The 18802-nt window shown below is 46.4% G+C and overlaps 1 protein-coding gene across 1 annotated transcript in view; it reads left to right on the top strand.

Annotated features, from left to right (window-relative positions):
- The window catches only part of NVL (nuclear VCP like), a 459565-nt gene extending 456664 nt beyond the window's left edge, over nt 1–2901 (top strand). Inside the window, exon 23 of the mRNA XM_086927967.1 lies at nt 2555–2901. Coding sequence (XP_086784093.1) covers nt 2555–2596 — 42 coding nt within the window. The 3' untranslated portion in view covers nt 2597–2901. The remainder of the gene's footprint in view (nt 1–2554) is intronic.
- The last annotated feature ends 15901 nt before the right edge of the window (nt 2902–18802 follow it).

The raw sequence follows: 18802 nt of genomic DNA, 5'->3' as shown, positions 1-18802 counted from the left end.
GACCTGATATCCACAATGCGAATCAATGAGCATTCACTCCTGACTAAGATAAAGACACTACTTGATGGCTGGTCCCCTAAATACTTATCCTGGTGGGGTAGGGCTGAGACATTGAAGATGATGGTAACACCTCTGGTAAATTACCTGGCAAGTATGCTACCAATGACCTTCTCTGATGACTTCCTACATAAAGTAGAGAAACTGTTCGGTGCGTTTCTGTGGCAAGGGAAGAAGCCCAGGATATCAATGAAGAAGCTACAGCTAGCTAAAGAAAAAGGCGGCCTGGGTCTCCCAAACTTCCGACACTCCCAAACAGCGTTCTTATGCAAACAGGGCGCTCACTGGATAAGTAGGGAATCAGAATATACCCCACTATGGGTGGATATCGAAAAAGCCATAATGGGTACTATTCCACTACCGGCCCTACTCACCATGGATCTCGAGTATCTACCCCATTCAAAGTACATTTTACTGAACACGAGAAGGGCACTCCTGAGGCTTGACCAGTCAAATCATAAAGGCCTAAAGCTTAAAAAGTCCACTTCCATAGCCCTATGGCACAACCCATCTTTAAAAACAAACGGGTTACCTCTTTAGTGGAATCACTGGTCTGCCAAAGGCATCAATATGGTAAGCGACCTCTTCGACGGGAATGACCCCCTACCGTTCTCTTTGATCCAAGCCACATACGCCCTCGAACCAATAGACTTTTATGACTTCTTGAAACTTAAGACACTCTTGTCTGCTCGCTCCTTAACACCCTCTAAACCATGGCTTTGGACTTCTATACCACGTATCAATAAGGCAGGTCACTTCGTCTCGAGGGTATATAAAATGCTTCTCCCCCTTCCCCAGGAAGTGCACAGACGAAATGAAATAAGATGGGAAGCTGAGCCCAATACATCGGGTGCGACTCTAGACTGGGAGGTAATACATACAACGGCCTTTAGGAATAAGGTTTCTCCTATATTGGCTCAAACTAAATTCATGTTAATCAACAGAACCTATTGGACACCTGAGAAGCTTTTCAAACTTCATCTAAGGGATGATCCCAAGTGTTGGAACTGTGATGCAGGGGTGGGAGACTTGGCACACATGATATTTGATTGCCCAACTTTGAGGAAATATTGGGATAGAATTTTTGATTGCATTGATCATTTGTTTGTTATCAAACGTGCTAGAGAGTTTATCTATGTTCTTCTGGGAGTGCTAGAACCGAACCTGTCTAACGCTGTTGACCGTCAGCTCCTAGATCTACTACTCACTTTGGCATGCAAAGTTGTGTTATGCAAGTGGAAAAACACCTCTGAAGGGACATTCAAGCTGTGGCAGGACTGGGTGTCCTTTCTGAGAGGGGCAGATAACCCAGCCCTACAATCATCCCCAGAGCGTGTCTCTCATAAAAAATTGTGGAAATCGCTTGATGCTTCCTCCTTTTTAGGCCGTACAAGTAGAAGTAACTCACGAATAATGTAATGTCTTGTTCTTGGAGTTTGCAGTTAGCCCTTTGCCCTATACCGTGAGTCGTTCATTGACGTTATCGAGATGTGTGCCTAGATTGAAATAGACAACAAATATACCAATGTGTACACAAATGAGTATGCAACTGTATAAGTATAATTAATAACCATCACATGTTCTAGTTTCTTTTCTTTTTTTTGTTATGATAATGTATGGTATTGCCTTGTTTTATTGTAATCAATGCCTCGTATGTAGTAACACGCATTTATTGTACCTATTGTATTTTATTGCACTTTTTTGTACTGTCCTGTCTTCCTTTTCTTTTTTTTTCTTCTTGAATAAAAATGATTTGAATATAAAAAAAAAAATTAAAAAGATTAGGGCCAGTGGGCAGGTAGAGAGGGTCCTGAATTGGAGGTAGAGCAATTTTGAGAACAATTAAATTGGATCCTATTTATATGTCTTACTGCAGTAGCTAGACTGAGGCAAACTGCAAATATCTTATACTGGAAAGGCCTACTGACTGACTGAATTATTTTTAAAGCGCGCTTATGCCGAGGCGTCTTGGCGCTGTAGAACGGAAGAAAATACTCATATAGGTAGGTGATTTAAGGAGGTTTAACCTAGCTACAGATTTCAGACAGTCATGAAACAGAAATGTATGTACTCTAAAGTATATGGAATTCATAGTTGAAGGTAAGGAATTTGTCCTTCCTTAGTCATTGTGCTAGGGGTATTGACATAGTAAGTAATGCAAACATTGTTGAAGGTAGAATACCCAAAAGCTGCTTATGTCCTCCAGTTCGAATCTCCTTGCATGTCACCATTCACAGTTACCTTTCTGAAGGACAATGTAAGCTGCTATTACATCTTACTGAGATACTGAACATGTGATATAATGAATTATCAGAATTTAATACTTGCAAATACCGTGTTTACATCGTCTGTAGAAAGTGGTTATCTACCTTTCGGTTGAACAGTTGCAAATTGGCCACTCAGCTTGTGGTACGGCCATGCACATGATTCGTAGTACTGTTGACTGTCATGTGCTTTACATTTTATGTATATTTTTGTTTGGCTTCCTCTTTTTTAGGATCAATTGATGTATGAACAACTGCGTCAGTCTTTGAGCTGATGACCATGTCATTTCACTGCTTATGAAAAGAGAACTCTATCAGACTAAAGACAAATGGGGATGGATTGATGGCAGTCGTTATCAGCCACCTACGAATGTGATATGGTTGAAAACAAGCTTCACAAAATCTGCATTAACTCTCCAAAAACATTGTCCTAGATCAGTTGCATTGTTTTCATTATGTTTTCATAGAGCCATTTCAACTTTAAATTGATGCTAAGATAACACGACTCCTGATGAAGAAGTTTATAAAATGTTATGTGTACGAAATCCTTCTATTTTTTAATATAAACATGTCTCATGTACTCAAAGCCTCTGTGTCTTCCTTGTGTACTGTTATTGCTCAAGGGTAGAACTGGACGATTTAATCCATTTAATCAAATGTATATGTACTCAATATAGTGAATAATTATTGGGGAAGACTTTAAATTATGCAGAGTTCTCTCCTGTGATGGTTTCTTTTGATCCATCAATTATTTCTATTAATGTTGCATTCCCTACAAAGTGTACTATAATTTAGATCCTAACTCACATGATTTCATTTTATCAGTGAAGGTGTGGTGCAAACCTATAGGGCATAGGGCAGTGCTTCACCAGCAGAGGATGACAGGGAGGGCGAAGATATAGGCAGGCTGGTCTCCTTCACTCAAACTGCACCTTCTTGCAGGAGGACAGCAGCAAAGCAAATGATATTCATTGTCGAGTAGTGTGGTTCAACTTTTTCCCCAAACTCTATTTTTTTTGTGTGTGTATATATATATATATTGTTGCGTCTATTGGATCTCTCCTTGAGAACACTTCGAAGTATATTGATCATTTTCTACGTCCTTTTGTGGAGGGTATACCATCGTACTTGAAGGATAGTAGAGACTTCATTAACAAGATCAGAAATTTGGAATGGCATGATAGCTATCTTTTGATCTCTCTCGATGTAGGCAGCCTGTACACCTCCATCAGGCATTTAGATGGTATCAATGCTTGTCGGAGGTTTTTGAAGAAACGTTCCATCTCGTTTCGAGACCATACAGACATGATTTTAAAGATGATGCTGTTTTGTCTCGAAAACAATTTTTTCATCTTTAATGAGACATACTTTAGACAGCGCCAGGGGACAGCGATGGGAACTTGTTTTGCTCCCAGTTTTGCTAATTTATTCATGGCAAACTGGGAGCAACAGGTGGCAGATACCAGCATGTTATATCGCAGCCATGTTAAAACCTGGCTGCGTTACATCGATGACTTGTTCATCGTCTGGGATGGTCCGGAAATGCTGGCAGAAGACTTCATCCGTGAGCTAAATTGCAATGATCTTAACCTCACTTTTGAGGGTAAGATCAGTAATTGTGCGATGGAGTTTCTGGACTTACTGATTGAGGTGGAGAATAACAAACTCGTCACTAAGCTTTACCGCAAAGCGACGGCAGGGAACACCTTGCTCCACGCTGACAGTAGCCACCCGAAATCACTCATACGCAGTATCCCATATGGGGAGTTTCTCCGGGCTCGGAGAAACTGCAGTAAGGATGAGGATTTTGTGAAGGAAGGTGACAGAATGATGGAGCGTTTCAAAGAGCGAGGCTATAACATACAGGTTATCCAAGCAGCATTCAACAAGGCTAGGAATATCAGCCATGACTCTCTACTGGTACCCAAGACTGACACACCCGATGAGCAGGAAGTTGTCAGGTTCATTTCTACCTACCACGCTAGCTCGTGGCAGGTACGAAAAAGTTTCAAGAATAACTGGAACGTGTTACTTACTGAACAGACATTGAAAGATGTTTTGGGCAGTAACCCTAGCATTACCTACCGGAAGGCAGACTCTCTCAAAGACAAGTTGAGCAAGAATGAGATCAGAATGACATCTAAAAGAACCCAGGAAATAAAGGGCTTCTATACTTGTTTAAAGTGCAAAGCTTGCAAATTCAGTAACAACGTAAAAACAGTCTACTATCCAATAGAAGACAGAGAGAAACCCATCACACAGCACCTGAACTGTCTTTCTGACCATGCCATATATGTATTGGTGTGCCCATGTGCTAAAAAATACGTAGGGAGCACCATGTTCCCTGCGAAAAAACGTATTCTTGAGCACATGAGGGCGATTGATAACAAGGACCAAAGTTCGCCAGTCGCCCGGCACTTTGAAGAAAAACATAGAAGCAATCGCAATCTTCTTAAGTTTTTTGTGATTGACAGAGTTCCAGGCATGAGAAGGGGAGGGGATAGAATACGCAAATTGCGCCAGCTGGAGAGTAAGTATATTCTTGACCTCGATACACGTATCCCAGGAGGTTTGAATTCTGAAGAAGAATTAAAATGGTACTTAGGAGAGTAAAATGTGATTATGGTAAACATGCTGCCTGCATTTTGTTCAGCTATGATATGTATTGTGCTAGATTTGATCTCCTTGCGATGATTCTGATGTTTTTAATCACTTCATAGTATATTTGTTTCTTAATTTGACACTAACAGTGTAAGGCCGCTCGTCAATGGCATTGCAACTCTGATGTGCCGTTTTTGTTGTTTTTTTAGGTAACATTTATCTCTGGAGAGTAGACCGGCCAGAAGAACATATTATCCAATGGGTCTTAAAAAATTTCCACTTGGAATTTAAAGACATTATTCTTTTACACTATATGATTTGAATATGGGGATATAAGTCAAATGCACAGCACAATTTGATGTAATGTACAGGATTGCATAATCACTGTGTACCCTAAGGGTTATGCTTAGAATTTCCCACTTGGGATGTGAATGTCTATGTGAAAATGATATTGATTATGAACAGTAATTATGCACAGGATCGTTGTGTAGAGAGCCAGTTGCATTTTGCTTTCCCAATGGCCTTGTAAATACTATCTCCCACTTGGGAATCTACCAGCCGGTTTAATTTAATTTAATTATGTTACCAACCTACTTATTCACCTTTGAACATCATATGCTTTCCTTATTATTGGTTGTTGTCATGGTTCCATGACAACATGGAGGTTTCCTTTGAACTCACCCACTTGGGATACTGTTCAATTCTTGTCTTTTTACGCATGATTATATGCAGAATTCATGCAGTATATATATGATTTATGGTATTGGGCACATCATTTATGCAAGCAATGACCATGCCAAGATGGCCGCTGTGTTTTTACTTTGAGCACTATGTCCGTTGTTTATGTTGGCACTTGAAGTTTTGAAAAACTTTATTTAATGTCCACCTTTATGTTTACTATTCACCCGTGACCAAGGCGAGTTGTCGCTGAAACGCGTTGGGGGTTTAGTTCTATGAACTGGGTTCCATGCTGGAATAAAGAATACATTAACGAACTTTGCTGGATGGCTTAAATTATTGCTGATAATTGGCTGGAAATCGAGTGCATTTACACGTTTGTGAGCGTGTGGTGAAAGTGAATACGAACAGGGTGCCTTTGACCCTGGTTTGCACCGCAGTCCGAGGGTCCCGGTTAATTCAAAGGATGTGAACTGGTATATATATATATATATATATATATATATATATATATATATATGTTCATACAAAGTGCCCACGAGCTTGGAGGAGCACACTCGGTTCACCTCCCATCCAGGATTTAAAATTCAGCCTGCAGCAATGTTCCAATTATTGAGCCTGACGCGTTTCAAGGAAAAAAACTCTTTTTCAAAGGCTGCTTGTGTATACTTCTTGTGCAATGGCTGCTTGATGTAAATTAAAAGGCGCAGTGAGTGCTCATTTTCGTTTTGGTTGCTTTTATTCGTGGCTGGCCCCTTCGTTATTCCAGCTGATTACCATAGTACCAAATTGCATTCTGGGACATTTAGTCCTTCGAGCTGGCCTCCTTCAAAGTTACACATATTTTAATTTTGTATTCATGTCCTTAAGTAGGATTGTATGCAGGTTGAAATAATGGCTCACCGTGCTGAAAGTTTCTAGGAGAAGTTCCCAAACACAGCCTCTCTTTTGTTTATGAGATGGTGCTTCCTCCCTCGGCAGGGCTGCCGAGTGTTAATGTTCATACAAAGTGCCCACGAGCTTGGAGGAGCACACTCGGTTCACCTCCCATCCAGGATTTAAAATTCAGCCTGCAGCAATGTTCCAATTATTGAGCCGGACGTGTTTCAAGGAAAAAACCTCTGCTGCTGAATTCCTATCTGTGCATAGATCGCCGCCTAGTGTTGGGTCCGGATGATTGCACATTGTTGTCCTGGAAGAGTCTTCGAAGTATCACGAGATAGGTGGCTCCTCCCCTGGACTACAGTGCGCATGGGCATCCTCTCCATCCCCAGATTGTTTTTTTCCGCCATTGGGTTCGGATGTCTAATCTCTTACTCCAGTTAATTAACTTGTACTCTTCTGTTCCTAAGGCCAAAAGGCCTTTCTTAGCGTCGGTATTGTTTCGTTCGGTGCCTGGCCCTTTCGGTTCTTCGATCGGCGTCGAATAAACATTCTCTCGACGACTCAGGCCCAGACTACATCGACGATGGAACGGACCCCGTTTAAGCGGTGTCCTGCGTGTAATTCCAAATATTCGAACTTAGATGTGCACCCAGTGTGCAACACCTGCTTGTCCCCCGACCACGACGAGTCGAAATGTTTCGCCTGCTCAAAGTTCCGATCAAAGAAGACTATCAAACTTCGGCGCGCGGTGAGGCAGTCGGCCCAACAGTCGGCTCCAGCACCTGCGAACATCTTCGATGCCGGGTACGAGGAACTCTTCCAAGATGAGGATGAGGCAGAAGATGACGTTCCCGAAGAAATGTCGGAACCGGCGTCAGAACATGACTCGAATTTCGAAATGGACGAGCCAGACGAGGAGTTCGGCCACGACCAAGATGTCGTCGAGGTAGGGGACGACGATCAGGCCCTTGCGGCCGTTGATGACTACTCCGGTGGTGAACCGAGTCCGCCCACAGCTCCAGGGGCTATCATTAACATTCAGCCCGCTCCGGCTCCGGTCGAGGCATCGCCGAAAGGCCTTAGCCAAGATCTGTCCTTTCGGTCTACAGCTCCGCGTCATAGCCAGGCTAAGACCCTTTCAAAGGAGCCATCGGTCGATTCCGTGAAATCGAAACCGAAACAGTCGAAGGAGAAATCGAAACCGAAACTGCTCAAGATGGTGGTCGGTTCGACGTCGACGCCCGCCTCAAAGGTCGTCGTCGATCCTTCGACGCCGAAGATACCCGTCGGCGCCGACACTGGGATTCCGAAGCAGGGCCCTGACACCAAGACCGTCGCCTCGAAGGCCTCGGCGCCGGTGCCCTCGTCCACTACCAAACATGGCGAGAAGGGCAAGGGACTTCCTGTCGGGAAAGGTCTGCAGCCACCCCTCTCGGGACTGAAGCATGGGCTGGCGAAGAGGGTCGAAGCCGCGGCCAAGGACGCCCCGAAATTATCGTCGACGCCGAAAGTCGGAGGCGCACCACGCACTGAAGTCGATTCGAGCGGCCTACTCCGGCGTCGAAAAAACACGAAGCCGGCACTTCCGCTTCCAAGCAGGCTGGATCGACGCCACTTAAGTTTGGCCTTCCGCCCACTGCACGTCCAAAGTCTCAAGAGGCTTCCAAGGTGACTAAGGTGTCCTCACTTGCACAGGTCGTCTATCATGAACCTTCTTACGACAACCAAACAAAACTGTTCATTGACTCGGAGTCGGGCAGGCTTACCGTCCACAAGCGGAAGATCGCGCCTGAACACCATTTGGAGGGTTACAAAATTCCCCTCAAAAAGTAGATGGTCTCCACCACCTCTCCGGTTCTGGTTGAACATCTTCAGAACTACTCGCACCATGCTGTTCATTCTCCTACACAAAGTGAGGAGGACTTAACTGCAGACTACAGCCAAATGGGCTTCACTTACAATACTGACACTGATCAGGATGTCTCCAATCAATGGTCAGGGGCAGCGGATCAAGGTAGATGACCCTGATGACCCCCAGGTCACCCTGGACTCTCAGTCCTACAATGTCAAACAATCTCCGACTGAGGACACTGCGGCGTTCAATGCATTAATATAGCGCGCAGCACTCAATCATGATGTCGAACACCTTCTCCACATCTGAACGCTCCACCAAAACATTGCCCATGCTTAAGGGGGTCCTCAAACATGCCACAGCCATTTTCAAGGAGCCAACAAAAGCCAGGGTTATCAATCCACGATCGACAAGAAGTACAGGCCTGCTCCAGTGGACCCCACCTACATCAAAGGACAGCTCCCCTTGGACTCCCTTGTAGTGGCTAACGCGCGCAAAAGGGCTAACTCTCAATCAACGGGAGACGCTCCCCCTCCAGACAAAGAGTCCAAAATCTTCGAGGCATCGGGGAAGCGGGTGGCGGTGCAGGCCGCTAACACTTGGAGAATAGCCAATACACAGGCCCTGTTGGCTAGGTACGACAGGGCGCACTACGACACCCTGGAACAATTGATGCAGCACATGCCTAATATGTACAGAGAGGCTGCTGAGATGGTTATACAAGAGGGTAAACTGATCTCCAATGCGTCCATCAAGTGCGCACTGGACGCAGCGGACACTGCAGCGAGAGCAATCAATACTAGCGTGATGCTGCGACGCCACGCATGGCTGCGCATCTCTGGGTTTAAACCCGAAATCCAAACTACTCTTCTTAATCAGCCGGTTAATCCGGACTTCCTGTTTGGACCCGATGTGGACACAACACTCGAGAAAATGAAAAAAGACACTAAGACGGCAAAGTCCATGGGGGCTCTCCAGTCACAGCAGTTTCGGAGCGGTTTCTTTCGTCGCTCCGGTAACAGGGGAGCAACGAGAGGGCAAGCTCTACAGCACTCCCAGTATACCAAAGGCAACACGCAATCTGCATACACTAAAAACACCAGAGGTGGTTACCGTGGGAACAGCGCCAAAGGGAGAGGCCGCGGCAATACCAACGCCAGGTCCTCCACTCCCAACAAACAGTGACTTCTTGTCACTGCCCCCGACCATCTAACACCTGTCGGGGGGAGACTTCAGCAGTTCCTGCCACTCTGGGAAAACATCACAACAGACAGATGGGTGAGACAACTTATCCGTTACGGCTATTATCTAGAACTGACCTCCACCCCCCCCCAACATACCCCCAAGAAACCGTCCTATGTCCGCAGAGCACTCGCACTTATTGCAGCAAGAAGTTCTCTCCATGCTGCAAAAAGGGGCCATAGAACTGGTGCCTGCCGAAGAAAGGGGTGCAGGGGTGTACTCCCTGTACTTCTTGATTCGAAAAAAGGACGGGTCCCTAAGGCCCATTCTAGACCTCAGACCCCTCAACCAATACATCCTCTCGGAGCACTTTCACATGCTAACTTTACAACAAGTCCTGCCGCTGCTCCGTCAGGGCAACTTCCTAGCCTCCCTGGACCTCAAGGATGCGTATTTCCACATTCCCATTCACCCAAGCCACAAAAAGTATCTCAGGTTCACAGTCAACAGTCAGCATTACCAATTCAAAGTCCTGCCATTCGGGGTCACTACCGCTCCCAGGGTTTTCACCAAGTGCTTGGCGACTGTGGCAGCGCACTTGCGCAGGGAAGGTATTCACGTGTATCCCTACCTGGACGACTGGCTCGTCCAGGCAAGGTCTGCCGTACAGTGCGGCCACGACATGTCGCGGACCATTCACCTCCTTTACAGTCTAGGGTTCTCTCTCAACTACGCAAAGTCTCACTTGCAGCCAGCCCAGGTCCAGCAGTACCTGGGGGCGTCAATAAAAACCCAGTCGGCCACGGCGCAGCCGGCCGCAGCCAGGGTCAACAGCATGCAAGCGCTCATCCGGAGGTTTCAACCTCAGCACTCCCTCCCAGCACAGGTTTTCATGCAACTGATCGGCATGATGGCATCCTGCATATTCATAGTCCCGCACGCGAGGCTGCACATGCGACCCCTCCAAGAATGCTTAGCCCGTCAGTGGAACCAGGCTCATGGCCATCTAAAAGACCTAGTGTTGGTGACCGGTCGTGCTTACAACTCTCTGCATTGGTGGAACCCACGAAACCTTTGCAGGGGACGACCGTTCCAGGAGCCTGTCCCACAGATAGTACTGACGACGGACGCATCTCTCCAGGGTTGGGGGGCACATGTCCTCCACTACACGGTGCAGGGACTATGGACTGCGCAACAGCAGAGGATGCATATCAATGTGTTGGAACTCATTGCGATCTTCATGGCGCTGAGAGCATTCAAGTTGCACCTGTGCAACAAGGTCGTGTTAGTCCGGACGGACAACATGACCGCCATGTATTACATCTAGAAGCAGGGGGGCACGCACTCCCCGTAGCTGTCTCACCTGGCCCAGAGCATATGGAAGTGGGCCATTCAGAGGAACATCTTCCTCATGGCGGAGCATCTCCCAGGTGTCAACAACCAGATGGCGGACCTGCTCAGCAGGCACAGTCATCAGATGCACGAGTGGGAGATCCACCCGTCGGTTCTCCATCCGTACTTCCAGCAGTGGGGTCATCCGGACATCGACCTGTTCGCCACAAGCGAGAACGCAAAATGCCCAAACTTCGCCGCCAGGTTCCCACACCCGCAGTCTCAGGGCAATGCAATATGGATGAACTGGTCAGGCAGATTTGCGTACGCTTTTCCGCCAGCCCCCCTCATACCTCTGGTGGCGCGCAAACTGCGACAGCACTCCATGACACTCATCCTGGTTGCTCCAACGTGGGCACGGCAGGCTTGGTACACCACGTTCCTGGAACTTTCAGTGGTGCCTCACCAGCAGCTGCACCTCACTCCCAGCCTCCTCACGCAGAGCCATGGCGACATTCAGCACCCAGATCCACAACAGCTGAACCTTGCGATTTGGCTCCTGAGGTCATAGAGATTGGATACCTGAACTTGCCTCCTGAGTGTATGGACATCATCAAAGAGGCGAGGCGTCCAACTACCAGGGCCTGCTATGCGGCCAAATGGAAGCGGTTTGTTATTTACTGCTCCGACAATAACATTAACCCGTTAGACGCATCTACGCGAAACATCATATGTTACTTGTTGCATCTGTACCAATGCAACCTGGCGTACAGTTCTATCAGGATCCATCTCGCGGCCATAGCCGCTTACCTTCAAAACAGGCAACACCTTTCCGTTTTTAGGGTACCTGCCATTAAAGCCTTCTTGGAAGGCCTTAAAAGAGTGATCCCTCCCAGACACCCCCCTTCACCAGTCTGGAACTTAAATATCGTTCTCACCAGACTCATGGGGCCACCCTTTGAGCCACTCCATTCCTGTGACATACAGTTCCTCACCTGGAAGGTGGCCTTCCTAATAGCTATTACATCCCTGCGGCGGGTCAGTGAGCTGCAAGCCCTCACAATTCAAGAACCCTACCTGCAAATCCATGCGAATAGAGTGGTGCTTCGCACCAACCCTAAATTCATGCCAAAAGTGGTTTCACAGTTCCACATCAACCAAAATATTGAACTGCCCCTTTTCTTTCCTAACCCAGATTCGGTGGCAGACAGAGCACTGCACACCTTAGATGTCAAAAGAGCTCTCCTGTATTACATCGACAGGACGAAAGACTTTCGAAAAACTAAACAGCTATTCGTTGCATTCTCTCCACAACATAAAGGCAACCCTATCTCCAAATCAGGTATAGCCAGGTGGATTGTTAAATGTATCCAAATATGTTATCAGAAGGCTAAACGCACACTAACAGTTCCCCCTAGAGCGCCTTCAACACGCAAATTGGGGACCTCCATGGCTTTCCTGGGTAATATTCCTCTAGAAGACATATGTAGAGCAGCCACATGGACCACTATACATACATTCACCAAACACTACTGCGTAGATGTAAACTCCAAACAGCAAGCTGCTGTGGGTCAGGCTGTTCTCAGGACTCTCTTTCAGACTGCTGCAGCTGGCACGGGCACCCGCAACTAAGGAGGAGACTGCTATTTATTCTATGCACAGATATGAATTCAGCAGCCCTCATGCCTCGAACGGAATATGCTACTTACCAGTATGCATCTGTTCTTGGCATGAAGGGCTGCTGACATTCATATCGCCCGCCCTCCTCCCCGGTGCCTGTCGCAGCTGCAGCTCTCAGAAGCATTTTCAGGCATGGTCATCATTTTCAGTATTACACTCCATCTCTGCCACAATGGCGAAAAACAATCTGGGGATGGAGAGGATGCCCATGCGCACTGTAGTCCAGGGGAGGAGCCACCTATCTCGTGATACTTCGAAGACTCTTCCAGGACAACAATGTGCAATTATCCGGACCCAACACTAGGCGGCGATCAATGCACAGATATGAATGTCAGCAGCCCTTCATGCCAAGAACAGATATATACTGGTAAGTAGCATATTCCATATATATATATACCCCCTGTCCCGGAAGCGGCTGCTGCAAACAACCCTCTTCGCTTGACTTTCCGGAACGGAAACTACTGCGGCGGCCCCCGAGTGAAGTGCTGAGGCCAGGCCATCGTTAATGCTGCAACCCTAGCAAGGTCGGAGGACCAGCAAGAGCAGCGCATGAACGGCGGTGAGTGTCCAAGCGCGAGTGAAACTCGGTGGGCAGGTGTGGGCAGGCAGAACCGGCTCTGTCATTTGAGCCTAAACGTGGGATTTGATACACGTAAAAATACAGCATAAACAACAACGATATGTCAGAAGACGAAGTCCGCGCAAGGGAGGCTGCTGCAGATGATATCTACAGCAAGCTGCCAATTATGGAAAAGCGGGGAGCCACCGCAAACATAGAAAGCACAGTACAAGTAGATGATACTGCCAAGACTCTCCTAAGGAAGCTTGAAAAATGTATGAGGTCAGAAGTAACGAAGTGGTGGGAGAAGAAGTCGCTAAGTATATATGCTGGAGCTGGCAGAGTCCCGCGGGGACTGAGAATTTTACTCGCTCCAAGTTACGAAAGTCCAGATCCTCAAATGTTAAAAGAGTGGGGCACAATGAACCTAGAGGCATCGGTGAATTTAGTCCGCCTGTTAATCAAATATGCAGAATCTGACAGGATGAAATTGCTGGATGAAATTAAGGTTATAAATGAGGAATTGGCAAAACTGGAACAAAATGATTACATTGCAAAAACGCGAAAAGAAATCAAAGATAAGCTGCAGAAGGAAAGAATCAAACAGCGCAAGGTATATAAATTCGCTCGTGACCTGGCAGACTACGAACAAGGTAGAATCTACACGTTCGCCCGAAAATTTGACATGGCTAAAAAGCTTAAAGCAAGTTCAAAAAAGGCAAAAGGGCAGCAAATGGGGGAACAAGCGACATTTTCTAATCAGCAAGCTACTGGTGGAAACACTCCAGCGAGTGAACAGAGCGATTATAGTTCAGTGTACAGTGTCAGCAGTATAAACAGTACGGATGATGAAGACACTGTACCAAGAACCTTGAACCTCGGTGAGGAAATTGATTTTTTAGTCGAGGACAGGCTAAAAACGCTAAGACCGCGGAAACAACAACAGCCACAACCCCAAGCAACGCAAAAACCCGAAACGCAAAAAGGAGGGAAAGGCGTAACAAAACACAAGAGGAAGGAGAAAAAGAAACTTTTGGCGCAATCAACAGTAACTAATGCAATGGACAAAACAATCATCAACATGACAACCTTAAAACTAAATGAAAATGAAGAACAAATTCTAAAACTGGGGTTATCATACTGCCCCCCTAGGAATTTCAATTATGCACAGACTCGAATAGATATTTTCAGTTACATCAGAAAATTAAAACTGCTCAAGTTCTTCAAGATAAAGAACGGATTAGCTAAAAAAAAATCTGCAGGACAATCATCCTCAATAAGTGACATAAGATTAACAGCAACTGATGTGGAAGGAGTGTTGGCGGCACAAGCACTAGAAGGAAACACCAATGATGAAGTTGAGAGTGATATGTCTACTCAACAACATTTACAATTGGCATCAATAAATCAGCTGGGGGCTGGCAGAAGCCCTTTCAAACCGAAATCAGTGTTTGTGCCAATAATGCCGAAGGACGCGATCGACATCTTCCACGACAGGGTAACGGAAGATATAAAAGACCTGTACCATCGTGTCAATCATCATCCCAAAAAATTGAGTTCCAATCAGTTTCAATACAACCGATTAATGACTAAACTAGGAAACAACACTGAAATAATTGTGAAGGCCTCAGACAAAGGCGGCAACATAGTCTTGTGGCCTAAACAGGACTATCTGACGGAAGCAAATCGACAGTTATCTGATACCAAGTGCTATGTGGAAACCAATAACAAAGAATACATGAGAGCTTTGGAAACATTGAGGAAACATCTACTCCAATGTAAAAGGGACAACATGATTTCAAAAGATGAATATGCCTTTCTATGGAATGAATCACCTGTACTACCATCCATATACTTTCTCCCCAAAACCCATAAGGAGAGGACACCAGTCCCAGGACGCCCAATAATATCGGCAATTGAAAGTGGCAGTGAGCACCTATCACAATACATTGATTATTACTTGCAAGATCTGGTCAAAGAATTACCATCATATGTAAAAGATACAGGTGATTTTTTAACCAAAATTAGCAATGTTGAATGGGAAGATGGTATGAAAATGACAACAATGGACATTGAATCCCTATATACTTGCATAGATCACCAAGTAGGATTAAATGCGGTCAAACACTTCCTATCAACAAGACCCATTGAGAACTATGAACACAACAAAATGATCATGAAAAGTATTGATTGGTGCCTAAACAATAATTACTTTGTATTTGCTAAAAAGATATATAGACAATGCAGAGGTGTGGCGATGGGGTCTTGCTTCTCCCCCAGCTATGCCTGTTTAGTGGTTGGCTGGTGGGAGGAGCAGACACTAAGACAAGAACTGTCCTCAAAATATGGAGACCACATAAAATTGTAGTTACGTTTCATAGACGATGTCTTTGTTTTGTGGAAGGGGAGCAATGAAAGTGCCAATGATTTTATACGTGACATCAATGTAAATCAGATGAATCTTAATTTTACTTCAAATATAAGTTGTACTGAAGTAGATTTTTTGGGACACAAGAGTATATGTAGAAAATGGCGGACTAAGAACAACTTTACATAGAAAATCTACTGCCGGTAACTCTACGTTACATGCCTCGAGTGCTCACCCGAGACACTTAATTGATAGCATTCCCTACGGAGAGCTTCTCCGAATTAAACGCATATGTAGTAGTGAGGAACAACAGAACATATGCATGTGAGAAGCTATTGAAAGATTCCGTAGAAGAGGCTATACGGCATACAGTCTACAAAGGGCATTGGAGAAAGCCAAGTGTAGATCCAGGGAATCACTGTTGTCCAATATGGAGGGAAATGAACTGCAGGAAAGTGAAGAAACCTCTAATACACCTAGGTTAATCCTAACCTACAATAACCAGCATCGCCAAATTCGGTCCATAATTAATCGAAATTGGTCAATAGTACAGACAGATGCAGTCATGACACCAGAGTTGCCTGAAAAACCCACAATAACATATCGAAGAGGCATCTCCATGAGAAGTCAAATAGCTAAAAGCATCCCAGATCTTAGCAATAAAAAGAAATGTACCCCTTGGCTACCTGAAAAACAGGGCTTTTTTAAATGCTCTTCATGTTGGGCTTGTAAATTTGGTGTAACAACCAAGAAATACACTACACCTTTCAGCCCGAAGGAACTTAGTCAAGTCAAGTCAAGTCAAGAGATTTATATAGCGCGCTACATACCCATAGGGTCTTAAGGCGCTTGAGGAAGGGTGGGGAATTACTTGTCGAATATCCAAGTTTTAAGTTGCTTTCTGAATGCTAGGTGGTTCTGAGTAAGGCGAAGGTGAGTGGGAAGAGAGTTCCAAGTTTTAGCTGCCAGGTAGGAGAAGGATCTACCTCCCATGGTGGTTTTGTTGATGCGAGGTACAGTGGCAAGGGCTTGGTTGGAGGATCGTAGCTGACGGGAGGGGGTGTAGAAGGACAGTCGTGTGTTGAGGCATTCGGGTCCAAGTTCGTAAAGTGCTTTGTGTGCGTGGGTTAGGAGGCGGAAAGTAATCCTCTTATTTACGGGAAGCCAGTGGAGGTTTTTCAGGTGACCAGAGATGTGATCTTTACGCGGGATGTCTAGTATGAGCCTGGCTGAAGCGTTCTGGATGCGTTGGAGTTTTTTCTGGAGTTTTGCTGTGGTACCGGCGTATAGGGTGTTTCCGTAGTCCAGGCGGCTCGTGACCAGTGCGTGGGTGACCGTTTTTCTAGTTTCGGTGGGGATCCAGCGAAATGTTTTTTTGAGCATGCGAAGAATGTTGAAGCAAGATGATGAGACGGCGTTGACTTGTCTGGTCATCGAGAGTGAGGAGTCCAGGATGACGCCCAGGTTCCGTGCGTGGTCTGTCGGGATGGGTGCTTTTCCGAGGGCCTCTGGCCACCAAGAGTCGTCCCAGGCGGAGGGGGAGGTGCCTAAGATGAGGACTTCTGTTTTGTCTGAGTTCAGTTTCAGACGGCTGTGCTTCATCCACTCGGCTACTTCTTTCATTCCTTCGTGTAAGTTGGTTTTGGCGGTGTTAGGGTCTTTGGTGAGTGAGAGGATCAGTTGAGTGTCCTCAGCGTAGGAGATGATGTTGAGGTTGTGTTGGCGAGCGATGGCCGCTAGGGGGCTCATGTATACGTTGAAGAGGGTGGGGCTGAGTGAAGATCCTTGTGGCACGCCACAAATGACTTCAGTGGCCTCTGACTTGAATGGTGGGAGGTGGACTCTCTGGGTTCTTCCGGTGAGGAACGAGGTGATCCATTCCAGTGCTTTTCCTTGGATTCCGACGTTTCTGAGGCGCTGTAGAAGGGTGCTATGACAGACTGTGTCGAAGGCAGCAGAGAGGTCGAGGAGGATGAGGGCGACTGTGTCTCCGTTGTCCAGTAGAGTTCGAATGTCGTCTGTTGCAGCGATGAGTGCGGTCTCAGTGCTGTGTTTGGCTCGGAATCCGGACTGTGAGGAGTCGAGGGATTTGTTGGTTTCGAGGAAGGCGGCGAGCTGGTTGTTGACAGCTTTCTCGATGACTTTGGCCGAGAATGGAAGAAGCGAGATGGGGCGGTAGTTTTTGAGTTTGGTGGGGTCAGCTGTGGGTTTTTTCAGAAGGGCGCTGAGTTCTGCGTGTTTCCAGCTTTCCGGGAAGGTGGCGGAGTTGAGGGAGCAGTTGATGACATCTCGGAGGTGTGGTGCTATGATGGAGTCTGCTTTGTTGAAGATGTGGTGAGGGCATGGGTCAGTTGGGGATCCTGAGTGGATGGAGTTCATCAGGCGGATGGTGTCCTCAGTGGAGACTGGGTTCCAGTCGTTAAGGATGTTCAAGGGGGGTGAAGGTCCTGCAGAAGGTTGGGTGGGTTGGTCTCCGGGTCAGTTGTCGAAGCTGTTGTGGATGTCTGCGATTTTGTTGTGGAAGAAGGAAGCTAGGGAGTCGCAGAGGGCTTGGGAGGGGGTGATGTCGTTGGAGTTGGCTGATGGGTTTGTAAATTCTTTGACGATGTTGAATAATTCCTTGCTGTTGTGGGCGTTGTTGTCTAGTCGGTCTTTGAATGCGGCTTTCTTGGCAGACCGGATTAGTTAGTGGTGTATTCGGGTGGCGTTTTTAAAGGCGTCCCTGGTGCTGGTGTTTGGGTCTTTTTTCCAGGTCTTCTCGAGGGAGCGACAGAGTTTCTTCGATTTCTTAAGATCATCGTTGAACCAGGAGGCGTTTTTGCTGCCTAGTTTGATTTTACGTTTTTTCAACGGTGCTAGGATGTCGGCGCTGTTGGATAGCCATTGGGTGAGGTTAATGGCTGCTTGGTCGGGGTTTGAGGAGTGGGCGGGGGGGTTTAGAAGAAGCGATGAGGAGATCTGGTCGATGGTGATTTTGTTCCAATTTCTTCGCAGGGTGGGTTGAGGATGGTTGTGGATTGTGGTCTTATTGTAGATAAAGTGAACGCAGCTGTGGTCCGTCCAATGAAGAGCTGTGGTGTGACTGAATGAGACATGTTTGCTGGAGGTGAAGATAGGGTCGAGTGTGTGACCTGCGATGTGGGTGGGCGTAGAGACAAGTTGTTTGAATCCGAGGTCGGCGAGATTTTCCAGAAGGGTGGTGGCGCTGCTGTCATTGCTCTTTTCCAGGTGAAAATTGAGGTCTCCCAATAGAATGTAGTCCTCGGAGGGGAGGGCGTGTGGGGTGATAAAGTCAATGATGTCGTCATTGAATTGTGCACGGGGTCCTGGGGGCCGGTAGAGGA

This window comes from Lissotriton vulgaris, chromosome 6 (genome assembly GCF_964263255.1).
Source record: "Lissotriton vulgaris chromosome 6, aLisVul1.2, whole genome shotgun sequence".
NCBI classification, from domain to species: Eukaryota; Metazoa; Chordata; class Amphibia; order Caudata; family Salamandridae; genus Lissotriton; species Lissotriton vulgaris.
This window is presented reverse-complemented; position numbering and strand designations above follow the sequence as displayed.